This window comes from Pogoniulus pusillus, chromosome 8 (assembly GCF_015220805.1).
Source record: "Pogoniulus pusillus isolate bPogPus1 chromosome 8, bPogPus1.pri, whole genome shotgun sequence".
Lineage (NCBI taxonomy): Eukaryota > Metazoa > Chordata > Aves > Piciformes > Lybiidae > Pogoniulus > Pogoniulus pusillus.
The window spans coordinates 35,383,674-35,399,700 of record NC_087271.1 but is presented as its reverse complement, the minus strand read 5'-3'; the positions used below and the strand labels follow the sequence as shown (position 1 = coordinate 35,399,700).

Sequence of the window (16,027 nt, the reverse complement as noted above, 5' to 3'; positions counted from 1 at the left end):
CTAGCACCCAGTCCTAGCCAAACAACTAGACCATGGCACTAAGTGCCTCATCCAGGCTTTGCTTCACCTCCTCCAGGGACAGTGACTTCACCACCTCCCTGGGCAACCCATTCCAATGCCAATCACTCTCTGTGCCAGGAACTTCCCCCTAACATCCAGCCTAGACCTCCCCCACCACAACTTGAGACTGTGTCCCCTTGTTCTGTTGCTGGTTGCCTGGCAGAAGAGACCAACCCCCACCTGGTTACAACCTCCCTTCAGGTAGCTGTAGACAGCAAAGAGGTCACCCTTGAGACTCCTCTTCTACAGCCTAAACACCCCCAGCTCCCTCAGCCTCTCCTCACGGGGCTGTGCTCCAGGTCCCTCACCAGCTTTGTTGCCCTTCTCTGGACATGTTATCATAGAATCACAGAATCAACCAGGTTGGAAGAGACCTCCAAGATCATCCACTTCAACCTATACCCCAGCCCTGTCCAGTCAACTAGACCATGGCACTAAGTGCCTTATCCAGTCCTTTTCTTTTCCTCTTCTCCTTTCCCTTTTCTCTTTCCTTCTCCTTTTCCTTTCTTCTTCTCTCTTCCTTTACCTTTCCTTTTTTCCTCTCCTCTTTCACTTTTTCTTTCCTCCTTCTCCTTTCCTTCCCGTTTTTCTTTCTCCACCTCCTCCACCTCCCCTTTTCCACCCCACCTGCAGCATATTCTGCCCCCACCCCTGCAGCACCTGAGGTCAGTTGAAGTCTCCTCCCACCCCAGCTGTGGCCACTTTGCCCTCTCTGCTCACTCCCCCATATAAGCAGTGCAGGAGGCGCCCAGCCCCAAGCTGGGCCCATTGCGGGCCAAGGGATCCTCTGCTGGCATCCCAGGTGAGTGCCCACGGGTGAGCACTGGGTGTGTGGTGGAGGGTTTCAAAGGCCGGGGGGCCTGGCTGGCCCCCCGGCTAGCTAGGGCCATGTTAGGCTACTGACCATTTGCAACTTCCCCCTTTATCTCACGGGTGCTAAGTCTGTGTTGTTGTTGTTATTGAGGCTGAGCTTTGTCTGGGAGTTTGCCTGCTTGAAGGTCTTGCCACAGGTCCTGCCATGGGTGAGAAGAAGAAGCCCAGAACTGGACACAGGACTCAAGGAGTGGCCCAACAGTGCTGAATGCAGTGTTGAGACATAAATCCTACTCCTCAGACTCCTTTGCAGCCCCTGCATGGGATTTTGCAGTGAAACTAAATGTAGGCAGATGCTCCCCCTTTGCTCTGCACACCCTAAGACTCCTTTAGAGCTTTTTGTCCTTTTTATAGCAATGGAGTTATGCTTGGAAAAGCATGGAAAGCTAGGAATGGGGCTTTAATTCATCAGGTTTCTTTGCTTTGCCTTCCTGCAGACACCTGGAGATTTTATGAGCATGAAATATTATTTTAATATGTATCTGTGCTATCCTTTTTGCTTCTAATTTTATCTTCTAAAGAAAATCTATAGGTTTCATTTATTGTTAGTTGCTCAATTGTCTCTTTAGGCAATAAAAGTTGTGGGGGAAAAAATTAATATTCATTTACATAAGATGTGGGCAAGCAGAAGTATCCAAATGCAAACTGAAACAAAATACTCAGCCTTTATTACATTTTTTTTTGCTAAGTCTATTACTGCTCCTTAGGACAACTTCACTCTCATTTATTCCTTAAGATTAATTACAGTATCACAGTATCATCAGGGTTGGAAGAGACCTCACAGATCATCAAGTCCAACCCTTTACCACAGAGCTCAAGGCTAGACCATGGCACCAAGTGCCACGTCCAATCCTGCCTTGAATAGCCCCCGGGACAGCGACTCCACCACCTCCCCGGGCAGCCCATTCCAGTGTCCAATGACTCTCTCAGTGAAGAACTTTCTCCTCACCTCCAGCCTAAATTTCCCCTGGCGATAGCTTGTTCTTTCCAAGACAAGGCCTGTCCTTATTCTCTCTGTGAGACTGTGTTGTGAAGGGGTTTTGTTTGGGTTTTGGGGGACTAAATTTGAGGCTGCATTTAAAAGGGTTTAAAATAATTTAATGTTATATACACAAGGAATTTCCCTCCCCCTCCCTAAACTTATATGCAGCTAACCTACACAAGTCCTTTGTATGTGGTTGTGAGATTATTTTACAGAATGTCTATTTACAGCAGAAGTCAGGAATTCAGTAGAGGTTTGGAAAGGTTTTGGATAGAGAGTCGTGTGGCATAAAAGTGCCACAGGTAAAGTCACTGAAAGTCTATGCTGCTTAAATCGAGATTGTTCAGGCTGGATGGGTGGGCAGAGGCCAATGGGATGAGATTGAACAAGGCCAAATGCAGGGTTCTGCACTTTGGCAACAACAACCCCAAGCAGCACTACAGAGTGGCTGGAGAGCAGCCAGGAGGAAAGGGACCTGGGGGTACTGATAGATAGGAGGCTGAAGGTGAGCCAGAAGTGTGCCCAGGTGGCCAAGAGAGCCAATGGCATCCTGGCGTGGATCAGGAACAGTGTGGCCAGTAGGACAAGGGAGGTTCTTCTTCCCCAGTACTTAGCACTGGTCAGGCCACACCTTGAGTGCTGTGTCCAGTTCTGGGCTCCTCAATTCAAGAGAGATGTTGAGGTGCTGGAATGTGTCCAGAGAAGGGCAACAAAGCTGGTGAGGGGCCTGGAACACAAACCCTATGAGGAGAGGCTGAGGGAACTGGGCCTGTTTAGCCTGGAGAAGAGGAGGCTCAGGGGTGATCTTATTACTGTCTACAACTACCTGAAGGGACATTGTAGCCAGGTGGGGTTGGCCTCTTCTCCCAGGCAACCAGCAATAGAACAAGGGGACACAGTCTCAAGTTGTGCCAGGGTAGATATAGGCTGGATGTTAGGAGGAAGTTCTTCACAGAGAGAGTGATTTGCATTGGAATGGGCTGCCCAGGGAGGTGGTGAAGGCATCGTCCCTGGAGGTGTTCAAGAAAAGACTGGATGAGGCACTTAGTGCCATGGTCTGGTTGACTGGATAGGGCAGGGTGCTAGGTTGGACTGGATGAGCTTGGAGGTCTCTTCCAACCTGGTTGATTCTGTGATACTCGCTGGCTGGAGTCACAGTCTCAGTGATCCCAAATACGTGTAGCAAAAGCCATGTTGTTGACTCTCGTGGCTCTGAAGAGTTCAGTTCAGGGATTATTGGGGCATGCTGTCTGAAGGCTGCACAGGCACGACGGAGCTGGGAGCAGCGGGCTGGAGCGGCAGCTGGCCAGGAGTGCTTTGGTCGATTTATCCTGGGCTGGTGCAAAGTGCTGTGGGTCGGAATCATGCAGCGGCAGTGGCCCCAAAAGCGGCAAAGCGGCTAGGAGCGGCGGGTGGAGGAGGGTGGCAGGAATGCTGAATTGCCCTTTTGATGAGGTGTGTGCCTGAGATTGATGGTTCTTGTCCACAATTCTGTCCAATAAGGGTCTGGCAGCAGACCAAAACATACCAAATAAGGTGAAATCCACAGGTCCAGTACCCCCAAATATGGAGGGGGCTCAGGTGGATCCCCACCCTAGGCATGTGAGCTTACATAAGGTGTTTACTTCAACCTTGCAAGCAGGCAGGCCAGATTTGAAGGTACCAGGCTTATTGTGCTCCTTTGTCCCCCTTAATTTGTTTTCCCCTGATTTGGGCAGGACAACACCTTTCGGGGGGACAACATGTTTGGGCACGAATAGGCTTGTAAACATGGTCACAGATTGACACAGCCTTGGTTTCTGAAAGTGCAGGCAATAAAAGCTCTGGTGCTGCTGCCCTGTGACAGCTTCTCCAAGAACCTCATTTGGTATCACAGAACGGTTTGGATTAGAAGGAGCCCTTAAAGATCATCTATTTCCAACCCCTCTGTCATGAGGAGGGACATCTTTTCTGTTGTTTTACATAAGGATGCATGGAGACACAGCATCTGACATGCAGTGGATTAAAAACGTCCTTGAAAAGGGCAAATTGTGGTTCTGATGCCAGAACTGTCAAAGCTGCCAGTGACTTCAGCTTGGAGTAAATCCTCACTTCCAATTTCCATAGCCCTAGGAGTGTTGCAGAGTCTGCAGTAACATTACACTATAAAAAGTAATCAATTTCCTTTCCCTAGCTGATCACTATCTTTAGAAGTTAGTTCAACCTCTGTCTTTCCTGCTAGTTCAGAGCTGAGACCTTCCTGACTGTCTTGGCTTTTGTCAAGGGTCAGGGCTGGGCCAGCCATTGGGTGAGTGCTGGAGGCTCTCCATTAATACCTCTGCTTTCCCAAAGGGAAGAGTCTGACATGCTGGGAAAGACAACTGGGATGAAAAGAACAAAGCAATGGAATAGAGACAAAGAAACACAAACCAATATGGAACCCAACCCCTGATGGCAGCGACAGCACCATTGGCATCACTCATGCTGGGGGCAGACACCAGGGAAGTCCCAGACTGGACTCAGCAGGAGATGAGAAACAGATCCAGGAGCTGCATTCTGGAAGTGAATTCAGAAATACATGAATGAAGGTTAAAGAAAGAAGGGACAGAGTCTTCCTGGGACATTGACTGTTGAAGAGGCGGCTTATCTCTGGTGATCCTTCAGCTTTCTCCTGAAGATGTCATCCTGTATTCATTGAATCACAGGATCAGTCAGGGTTGGAAGGGATCACAAGGATCAGCTAGTTCCAACCACCTTGCCATGCCCAGGGACACCCTACCCTACATCAGGCTGCCCACAGCCTCATCCAGCCTGGCCTTAAACACCTCCAGGGACGAAATAAACTCAGATGTTTTGAGTTTATTTCCAGTTCCCAGAACACTCTGATTTCCTTGGCATTTAATGCTTTCTGTGGGGACAATACATTTGCATTCCATTTTTCTTGAAATGCAGAATTTTGGTGCACAGTAAATTCCTCAGGGTGTAGAAACAAAGCAGAGTGAGTGGGGGAATTACAGGACCACAGGATCACAGAATGTTAAGGGTTGGAAGGGACACCCAAGGAGATCATCAAGTCCAACCCCCCTGCCAGAGCAGGACAATAAATCACAGAGGAATGCATCCAGACACACCTTGAAAGTCTCCAGAGAAGGAGACTCCACAACCTCTCTGGGCAGCCTGTTCCAGTGCTCTGGGACCCTTACAGTAAAGAGGTTCCCCCTTGTGTTGAGGCAGAACCTCTTGTGCTGGAACTTGTACCCATTGCTCCTTGTCCTATCCCTGGCAGCCAGTGAGCAGAGCCTGTCCCACTCCTGACCAGCACTCAGGTGTTTATAAATGTTTATCAAATCCCCTCTCAGTCTTCTCTACTCCAGACTAAAAAGCCCCACGTCCCTCAGCCTCTCATCAGCCATGCCCTCCAGTCCCCTCATCATCCTCACAGCCCTCTGCTGGACCCTCTCCAGCAGATCCCTGTCCCTCTTAAACTGGGGAGCCCAAAACTGAACACAGTATTCAAGATGAGGTCTCAGCAGGGCAGAGTAGAGGGGAAGGAGAACCTTCCTCAATCTGCTGGACACACTGTCCATTAGAGTGATGTCTTTGGAAACTTCATTGCTGCATTCAATGAAACTGAAAGTCATCTTCTTGTCCAAAAACTTGAAAGAACTTTTGTGGGAATGCAATGTGATAAGGAATAATAATAGCCAGTCTGTGAGCATTTGACCTTTCCTCCCGTGGCTTCAAGATGCCTTCCATGCTGGAGAAGAGATAGTGGACACCTGGTTAATGAGAAAAACACAGTGTGGTGTATGTAAAAGACTGGGTTGTGATTGTCTAGATTATGCTGATGTGTAGATGTTTGTTCTATGCTCAAGACTATATAAATGGAATCAGAAGGAACAATAAAGGTCTCTGGTGGGACTCGCATTGAATCATGTAGAGTCTGTGTGGTATCTCTGGCTAACAGGTGGTGACCTACACCTCGTTCCTGAAGGAAGATTTGTGGCTAGCAAACACTTTCTTCCACTATTAACAAAATTATTTGAATTCTAAAAAGTTATTTCACATGCAGAACAATCAATTTTAGTGTTTCTGTTCCATATTGCAACAGAAGGTGAGAGAGAAATAACGTGGAAGTGATTCTAGGTGTCTGAAGTTAGTCATAGAATCAACCAAGTTGGAAGACAATTCCAAGATCACCCAGTCCAATTTAGCACCCAGCCCTAGCCAAAAAACTAGACCATATCATCAAGTGCCCCATCCAGTCTTCTCTTAAGCACCTCCAGGGATGGTGACCTCCCTGGGCAGCCCATTCCAATGCCAGTCACTCTCTGTGCCAGCAACTTCCTCCTAACATCCAGCCTAGACCTCCCCCAGCACAACTTGAGACTCTGTCCCCTTTTTCTATTTCTGGTTGTCTGGCAGAAGGTACCAACCCCACCTGGCTACAACATCCCTTCAGGTCTCTTCAAATTAAGTCAGTCCTCTACTAGCAGTATTGCTGCTAGAAAATGTGTTGAAAATGTTCCATGCCTGGGAGACATTGGTTTAGAGTGCTGGTAATTAAAACAAAATACAATTGGAAGCATTCATCCAGCCCCTGATATTGTGGGTGCTGTTGCTTGGTCTGTACCTCCTTCAGAAATGTTCATCTAGCTGGTAGTATGGAAAGAGTCAGTGCTTGGAGCATTCAGAAGATTTGATTCATTTTAATTACACACTAATTAGTGGGAGTCCTTTAATATGCTCAATGACACAAGTAGAGCAGCAGCTATTGTGTAGTAAAGGCAAGTGCTGAAAGAAAGGTGCTTTTGTGAAAAGCTGTTGAGCCTGGGGGAAAAAAGAAAGGAAGTTGGCAGGAGATCCACTTCTAAAAAGAAAGTACATTTAGTTCCTATTCATTTGATCAAGTTTTTTAAGGTCAAATGAACACTGGCTGCAGAATGTGCAGTGATGAGTGCATGGGGAAACATGGGATGCAAGACAAGTCCTAAAGGTGAGGCTGATAGGAGAATCATAGAATCAAGCAGGTTGGAATCAACCTCCAACATCAGCCAGTCCAATCTATCACCTAGCCCTACCCAGTCAACCAGACCATGGCACTAAGTGCCTCATCCAGTCGTTTCTTCAACACCTCTAGGGACGGTGACTCCACCACCTCCCTGGACAACCCATTCCAATGCCAATCACTCTCTGTGAAGAACTTCTTCCTAACATCCAGCCTAGACCTGCCCCAGCACAACTTGAGACTGTCCCCCCTTGTTTGGTTGCTTGTTGTCTGGGTTAATATTAATGAGTTTGCTCTAAATCCTTATTTCAATGTTTAAAATATTAAAGAGGTTTGTAGGAGTAGGAATGCAGCTGCCTATTTTGAAGTGACTAACATTGTCTCCTCCTGCTTTGTGTTGGGTTAGTTATCTAGCTTAGAAACCAAACAAATCTTCGGGGTCTGGCTGAAGAGGATGGTTCTAGTTGATTGGATAGGGCAGGGTGCTAGGTTGGACTGGCTGATCTTGGAGGTCTCTTCCAACCTGGTTGATTCTATGATATTGCCCTGGTGAGGATTTGTGTCTCTTTAGCCTGGAGAAGAGGAGACTGAGAGGTGATCTCATTGATGTGTCTAGTTCTTTACACAAGAACACACCACCTCTGCACGGGCATGTGGTTAAGAATATTAGTTATGTGCATTTAAAAAAGCTGCAGCAGGAACAAAACCTCAGCAGAAAGATATTTCCCTTTTATTAGGGAAGTCTTCCATAGGCTTAATTATCCTGGACAGGCCAAAAAAAAAAAAGCAGCCTGCTGTTTCCCAGGGTAATGCTACCCACAGCTATCACAAGAATTCAGCCCTGCTTAAGTGCTAGGAGGTATGTTCTCAGTGCACTTGTAATCAGGTCGTTATCACCATGGTTATGAGATTTAACTGGCTGAAAACTGTAGGCATTTGTCTCATTAATGTCCAATGTTAGAATTTATTTCTGGGAACTGAAAACTCTGCTGCCCAGGGAAACCTGCTCTGTGATAAGGCACTTGAGAACAGGCTGCTTGGCCTGCATCAGATGGCTTCACATGTACTTTGCTGCTGATTCTTAGCAGGGTTGGTTGTTAAATGACTTCATTTTGCAGCATTTTGCTTTGCAAGTTAGTGGTTGGTGTGGACTGCAGGTCTAGCTCCTACAAAACAAGCGTGTGGCTGTGATGCTGTTTGCTCATACACAATCAGTTCTTAGCATATTCTGCCTTCCCTGTCTTCTGCTTGGTTTATCTTTTGTTATCATAGAATTATGGACCCAACCAGGTTGGAAGAGAACTCCAAGATCATCCAGTTCAACCTATCACCCAAACCTATCCAGTCAACTAGACCATATCCTCCTTTCCTCCAGGCTAAACACCCCCAGCTCCCTCAGCCTCTCCTCACAGGGCTGTGCTCCAGGCCCCTCACCAGCTTCATTGCCCTTCTCTGGATGCTTTACACTGTTGCAACATCTCTCTTGAATTGAGGAGCCCACAACTGGACACAGCAATCAAGGTGTGGCCTGATGAATGTTGAGTACAGGGGAGGAATATCCTCCCTTGTCCTACTGGCCACACTCTTCCTGAACCAGGCTAGGATACCATTTGCTCTCTTGACCACATGGGCACACTGCTGCCTCATCTTCCACTACTATCTACCAGTACCCCCAGGTCCCTTTCTGCCTGGCTGCTTTCCAGCCTGTGGTGCTGCTTGGGGTTGTTGTGGCCAAAGTGTAGAACCCTGCACTTGGCCTTGTTAAATCTCATCCCATTGTCCTCTGCCCATCCAGCCTGGCAAGGACCTTCTGCAGGGCTCTCCTACCCTCCAACAGATCCACACCTGCTTTTAGCTTGGTGTCACCTGCAAGCTTACTGAGAATGGACTCAATCTCCTGGTCCAGATCATCAATAAAGGTACTGAAAAGCCCTGGGCCCAGCACTGATCTTATTAAACTCATTCTAACTTCCATAGTTATGATGAAATAATTTGTCTGTAGACTGTTGGTCAGCCAGAGCATTTGTAAGGATTCTCTGCCATAGAAATAGCACTCCCTGGGGCTTGTGGTACTGGTAAAACATTTGCAGTTGTGTTTTTTTGTGATTAAAGTGAGCCATTTCTCCTTACTTAAGCCTGAAGTGTACTACCAGCTGAATTTAAGAGAAACTAAACATCTAAACTCCTTGCTCTGTTCTGAATAACACAGCAAATGTCTTTGCATTCCTTCACCATCAGGTAACAGAGACGCGGACTGGTCCTCTCGGCTGCAGTAACTATGACAACCTAGATTCTGTCAGCTCTGTTCTGGTTCAGAGTCCTGAAAATAAGATTCAGTTGCAAGGTATGTAGGTGCAATTTCATTCACTTGTTTTGCAACAGGATGGCATTTATCACACTATTTGTTTTTCTTTCTCCTTCCTCCTAAAAGGTCGTTTCCCTAATTTCAGTGTGTGCTCAGCAAGTGTGTCCTAGACAAAGCAGAGGAAATGGCAGCAAATCATTTTGCCTCTGAAATGGAAACAATTTCTGTACACACCAGAAAATCATTTGAATAATGCTGTTCTTTTCGGTTTTACAGCCCTTTTTTGCAACTGCTTGCACACCTTTTAAGCCCAAATTCCCACAGATTCCACCCCATAGGGAGTGACATTTTGTGTGCTCAGCTTGTCTTGGGCATACTGGGCAGTGGCTTGTTCCTCGTCCTGATGCAATGGATGGAGTCACTGCAGGAGCTGCACAGAGGTTTCCAAAGACTCTAAATGACAGAGTCTAAAGTCTCCTTTTGGGGCTTCTAAGAAAATGTGGAAGTTTAAGGAACTTAATGGTTTGAAAAGAGTAATAGTTGTATAAAAGGGAAAAAACAGGGAGAAGTAAAAAGAGAAAGAAAAAAGACAAGGGGAAGCGGAAGGAGGGGAAAGGGAAGAGGAAGGGGAAAGGAGAGGGAGAAGGAAGAGGAGGAGGAGTTGGAGGAGGAAGAGAAGGAGGAGGAGGAGAGAGAGAAAAAGAAGGAAATGGAGGAGAAGGAGGAGCAGGAGGAGGAGAGAGAGAAAAAAGAGAAGGAGGAGCAGGAGGAGGACAAGGAGAAGGAAATGGAGGATGAGGAGAGGGAGAGGGAGGAGAAGGAGGAATAGGAGAGAGAGAAAAAGGAGGAGGAGGTGGAGGAGGAGAAAGAGGACGAGGGAAAACCAAAATGGAAAGGAAAAGGGAAAGGAAAAAGAGAAGGAAGAATAGTAAATGCATCTCCCAACCTGTATATTAGGTACCTAAACATTTTGAAGTCATTCTCCAGCGTGTTAGGCCATTAGTAATTGCTTCTTTTTAGTTACACAAGTGTAGCATGAACAACTTATCTTTATTACCATGAAAACAGACTGAATTTGCTGTAATTTATGTACTTCTGCATGCCTCTGTGTATACACAATGAAGGAAGAATACAGCTCTTAATTTGCAGTTGCGGGTAGCAATGCAGCTATTTCATAAATCAGTTGGTCATGCAGTCTGCAGTTGTTGTTGATTATTAAGAATGGCTGCTAAGGAAAGATTATCTTCCTGTTTAAAACATCCATGTGCTTTTTTTTATCCTTTCCTTTCAATGTCCCCAGTATATCTGGATCAGCAACAGTGTGGCCAGTAGGACAAGGGGGGGGTTATTCTGCCCCTGTACTCAACACTGCTCAGGCCATACCTTGAGTGCTGTATCCAGTTCTGGGCTCTTCAATTAAAGAGAGATGTTGAGATACTGGAATGTGTCCTGAGAAGGGTGATGAAGCTGGTGAGGGGCCTGGAGCACAGCCTTGTGAGGAGAAGCTGAGGGAGCTGGGGGTGTTTAGGCTGGAGAAGAGGAGGCTCAGGGCTGACCTCATTGCTGTCTGCAACTACCTGAAGGGAGAATCAAGTAGGTTGGAAGAGACCTCCATGATCGGCCAGTCCAACCTGTTGCTGAGTCCTGTCCAATCAACCAGACCACAGCACTAAGCGCCTCATCCGGGGACAGCAACTCCACCACCTCCCAGGGCAGCCCATTCCAATGCCAATCACTCTCTCTTCCAACAACTTCCTTCTAACATCCAGCCTAGACCTCCCCTGGCACAACTTGAGACTGTGTCCCCTTGTTCTGTTGCTGCCTGCCTGGCAGAAGAGACCAACCCCACCTGGCTACAGCCTCCCTTCAGGTAATTGTAGACAGCAATGAGGTCTGCCCTGAGCCTCCTCTTCTGCAGGCTGCACACCCCCAGCTCCCTCAGCCTCTCCACATACTGAAAAATCACTTGACCCACAAATAAACTCCACTGACTCCAGAGAGATTATTTTTGCCACATAAAATCACAACAAGTAATAAATTAATATCCTTTGCAGCAGCTTTTTGATCTGTTGATTAGTATCGGAGCTACAATGATTGACAGCTAGTCACTTCAAATGCTGCTGTGTAAAATCCTTCCCAGTACTGGGATCAGGTAAAATATGGTCAACAATGTCAAGAGAGTTAAGTTTAAATTCTTCCTCAGGTGGGTCATGGATTTTCCATTCCCTTGCTCTGTGGCTGTGATACATAGATGGGCCAAACTTTGGTGAGGTCTCAGGGGTGACCTCGTTGCTGTCTACAACTACCTGAAGGGACATTGTAGCCAGGTAGGGGATGGTCTCTTCTCCCAGGCAACCAGCAGTAGAACAAGGGGACACAGTCTCAAGTTGTGCTGGGGGAAGTATAGGCTGGATGTTAGGGGGAAGTTCTTCACAGAGAGAGTGATTTCCCATTGGAATGGGCTGCCCATGGAGGTGGTGGAGGCACCATCCCTGGGGGTCTTCAAGAAAAGCCTGGCTGAGGCACTTAGTGCCATGGTCTGGTTGACTGGCCAGGGCTGGGTGCTATGTTGGCTTGGATGATCTTGGAGGTCTCTTCCAACTTGGTTGATTCTATGTCATGGCTGGGCAAAGTGTGAAAACGTTTTGCAAAGGGGGAACTTCTTTCCTGTAAGGGTCCCAGAGCACTGGAACAGGCTTCACAGAGAGGTTGTGGAGTCTCCTTCTCTGCAAACATTCAAGGCCTGTCTGGATGTGTTCCTCTGTAATCTGTGCTAGATTGTGTGGTCCTGCTCTGGCAGGGGAGTTGGACTCTATCTCCTTGGGTCCCTTCCAATCCCTAATATCCTGTGATCCTGTGAAAGGAATGTTGTGACACAGCAGGTGCTGTTCAAGAGACCACAAGAGCTAGACTTTGCACCCTCTATCCAGGCTAAATATTTAATAGCTTTAAGACTTAATTTTATTTCTCAGGGTTTTTATAGGCCTACCCATCACAAGTGGCTGTCATTTGACAAATGAACACCAATATTACAAGAAATTAAATCATAGAATCAGTCAGGGTTGGAAGGGACCACAAGGATCAGCTAGTCCCATCCCCCTGCCATGCCCAGAGACACCCTACCCTACATCAGGCTGGACACAGCCTCATCCAGTCTGGCCTTAAACACCTCTACCCATGGGGTCTCAACCACCTCCCTGGGAAACCAATTCCAGCCTCTCACCACTCTCATGCTCACAAACTTTCTCCTCACGTCCAATCTGCACCTACCTTTCACAAATTTCTTCCAATCTAGTTTTCTCCATGCTTTTTAGTTTGTCTCTATCAAGCCACAAAGACATATCCAGGATTATTTAGGTAAGATATGTCTTGTGTCAAAGGCAATGTGACAACCAAGTCCAATACAGTGACAACATTTAGCTTCACACCTCTTTTCCTGATCATTCTGTCTCTTTGCTGTGTCTTTCAGGGCTGCTTTCCCTTCATCAGCTCTGTCAAAATTTACATTACCTGCTAGCACCAACATCAGAATTCAGCTGCATATTTCCCTACTGCAGAGCTCTTATTGAGGCTATTGCTTCATCAGTCCTTTACAAATAGAAGTTAATGGAATCCTTTCTACATGACACCAATAAATGCTTCATCTGAGGAGCACAAGTTAGTGGAATGGATGTTCCATATTGAAAGAGAAATGTGAGAAGCACCTCTGAAATTAATTTTTAAGCCAATCTGTGGAGCACAAGGTAGTGGAAAGGATGTTCCATGCTGAAAAGGAAATGTGAAGAGCACCTCTGAAACTAATTTTTAAGCCAATCTGTAGAGCACAGGGTAGCGGAATGGATGTTCCATGCTGAAAGGGAAATGTGAAGAACACCTCTGAAACTAATTTTTAGGAAAGGACATGCATGACATAGTGCAAATGCTAGACAGATGTGTCAGTTGTCCTAAAAAAAAAATCCATGTAGCATCCTTTTGCATTGTTTTGTTTGTCTCTTTGTTAGGAAGGTTGTGGAAAAGACTTGGTTTGAGAGTTCCTTTTGCATTTAATAGCATCATCTTGGGTCCTTTCAGGTCTTCAGGTCATTCTGCCTGAGTACCTCCAAGAACACTTTGTCCAGGCAGCTCTGAGCTACATTGCCTGCAATTCAGAGGGGGAGTTCATCTGCAAGGACAATGACTGCTGGTGTCAGTGTGGTCCGAAGTTCCCAGAGTGCAACTGTCCCTACATGGACATTCAAGCCATGGAAGAAAACCTGCTCCGCATAAGTGAGACTTGGAACGTGTACAACAGTGAATTTGAAGAATCAGGTGAGTGGGTTTGTAACACTTATGTCTGTTTGGCTGTGTCTCACAGAAAGTGTTTGTTCAACAGACTCCATTTGAAGGCTCTGGAACTTTGTGAACGTTGAAGTTCACACATCTGAAGATGCATTTACTTGAAATTATAGAATCACAGAATCAGTCAGGGTTGGAAGGGACCACAAGGATCCATCTAGCTGCAACTCCCCTGCCATGCTCAGGGACACCCTACCCTACATCAGGCTGGACATAGCCTCATGCAGCCTGGCTGTAAACACCTCCAGCCATGGGGCCTCAACCACCTCCCTGGGCAACCCATTCCAGCCTCTCACCACTCTCATGCTCAACAACTTCCTCCTCACATCCAGTTTGAACTTACCCACCTCCAGCTTTGCTCCATTCCCCCCAGTCCTGTCACTCCCTCATAGCCTAGAAAGTCTATCCTCAGCTTTTTTGTAGACCCCCTTCAGATCCTGGAAGGTCACCTGGGAGCCTCCTCTTCTGCAGACTGCACAGTCCCAACTCTTTCAGTCTGTTGTCACAAGAGAGCTGCTCCAGCCCTCTAGAGCATCCTTGTGACCCTTCTCTGGACACACTCCAGCATCTCCACATCCCTCTTCTAATAGGGGCTCCAGAACTGGGTGCTCCTGAATCAGAGTCTTAATTAGTATAGCTTTGTGCTAGTAAGTGTTGTCTTCACCTCACGAGTGTCAGCAGGCACCAATTCAATTAGTATTTAGACAGCTGTGTCTGTGTATTCATCTACTTTGTGGAGGCCAGTGCTGTGAGGAACTGATTCCTGTTAGAGCAAGAAGTGTACTGGAGGAGGTAAGAAATAAAACAAAAGAGGAACAAAGTCAAGTTATAGACTTTACTTGATACTCTGAACTTCTGTAATGTAGCTGAAACAGCTGCTTCATTTCACATCCTGTTTGCAGTGATGGGTCAGAGTTTCTCCTTCATCTTTATCCTGTCTCTTCAATAACACCATGAAGTGCAGCCAGCCTTGGATTCACCAAGTAGTTAATCCTTCATCCCATCACAGTTGGTAACTTACTTCTTTATATGATTTCTCTTCAAACTGAACTTAAGCAGAGTGTCTTTACAACACATTTGTGCCATGTTAGTTTTTCTTAAAGCATGGAGGTTTGTTTCATTCATCATTTCACCTTTCCTCATCATCAGAAGTTCCAGTTCCATGGAGAATGGGAACTGCAGGTAAAATCAGCTTCTGAACAACTGTTCCACAACTCATTTTTGCAGTGATATCAGTAACAGCTGTCAAGCCAGATGGTCAGAAAACTAAGGAGAGCTCAGCAGACCTGGGGCAAATCACTGTGAATAATAAATAATATATTTTTAAAAGTGGGGAAAAAAAACACCAAACCATTATGTTTAAAAAAAATATTTTAAAATGTTTTTAAAAAGTTAAAAAGATAAAAAATGAAAAATAAAAGTTTTAAAAAGTAAAAAATGTAAAAATGAAAAAACTGAAAAATGTAAAAAATGTAAAAAAAGTTAAAACTCGAAATAAAAATTTTTAAAAAGGAAAAAATGTAAAAATGAAAAAAGTAAAAAATGTAAAAAATGTAAAAAAAGTTAAAAATCGAAATAAAAACTTTTAAAAAGGAAAAAATGTAAAAATGAAAAAAGTGAAAAATGTAAAAAATGTAAAAAAAAGTTTAAAATCGAAATAAAAAATATTAAAAAGGAAAAAATGTAAAAATGAAAAAAGTGAAAAATGTAAAAAATGTAAAAAAAGTTAAAAATCGAAATAAAAATTATTAAAAAGGAAAAAATGTAAAAATGAAAAAAGTGAAAAATGTAAAAAATGTAAAAAAAGTTAAAAATCAAAATAAAAATTATTAAAAAGGAAAAAATGTAAAAATGAAAAAAGTGAAAAATGTAAAAAATGTAAAAAAAGTTAAAAATTGAAATAAAAATTATTAAAAAGGAAAAAATGTAAAAATGAAAACAGTGAAAAATGTAAAAAATGTAAAAAAAGTTAAAAATCGAAATAAAAATTTTTAGAAAGGAAAAAATGTAAAAATGAAAACAGTGAAAAGTGTGAAAAAAGTTAATAAGTTAAAAATGTAAAAAATGAAAAAAGTATAATATGTAAAAAGAATTACAAAATAGGTTAAAAATATAAAAAAGTTCTAAAAAGAGTAAAAATGTAAAAAATTGGAAAAAAGTAAAAAATGTAAGAAATGTAAAAAAGTTTAAAAGAAATAAAAAATGTAGAAAAAGTTTTTAAAGAGTAAAAAATGTAAAGAAATATAAAATGTAGAAATTGTTGAAGTTAAAAAGAAGTTAAAAATGTAAAAATTTTTTTTAAAATGGTAAAAAATAAAAAAGAAAAAATGTAAAAACAAAGTTTTATAAAAGTAAAAAATATTAAAAACGAAAAAAGAAAGTAAAAATTGTCAAAAAGAAGCTAAAAATGTAAAAACAAAGTTGGTTTTTAAAGTAAAAAATGTAAAAAATTAGAAAAATTTAAAATATGTTAAAACTGTAAAAA

General features: G+C 44.2%; 1 protein-coding gene across 1 annotated transcript in view; it reads left to right on the top strand.

Moving 5' to 3' along the window:
- BRINP3 (BMP/retinoic acid inducible neural specific 3) overlaps window positions 1-16,027 on the top strand; it is a 265,788-nt gene that overhangs the window by 171,397 nt on the left and 78,364 nt on the right. Inside the window, exons 5-6 of the mRNA XM_064148046.1 lie at window positions 9,141-9,246; window positions 13,279-13,515. Of these exons, the coding sequence (XP_064004116.1) occupies window positions 9,141-9,246; window positions 13,279-13,515 (343 nt within the window). The remainder of the gene's footprint in view (window positions 1-9,140; window positions 9,247-13,278; window positions 13,516-16,027) is intronic.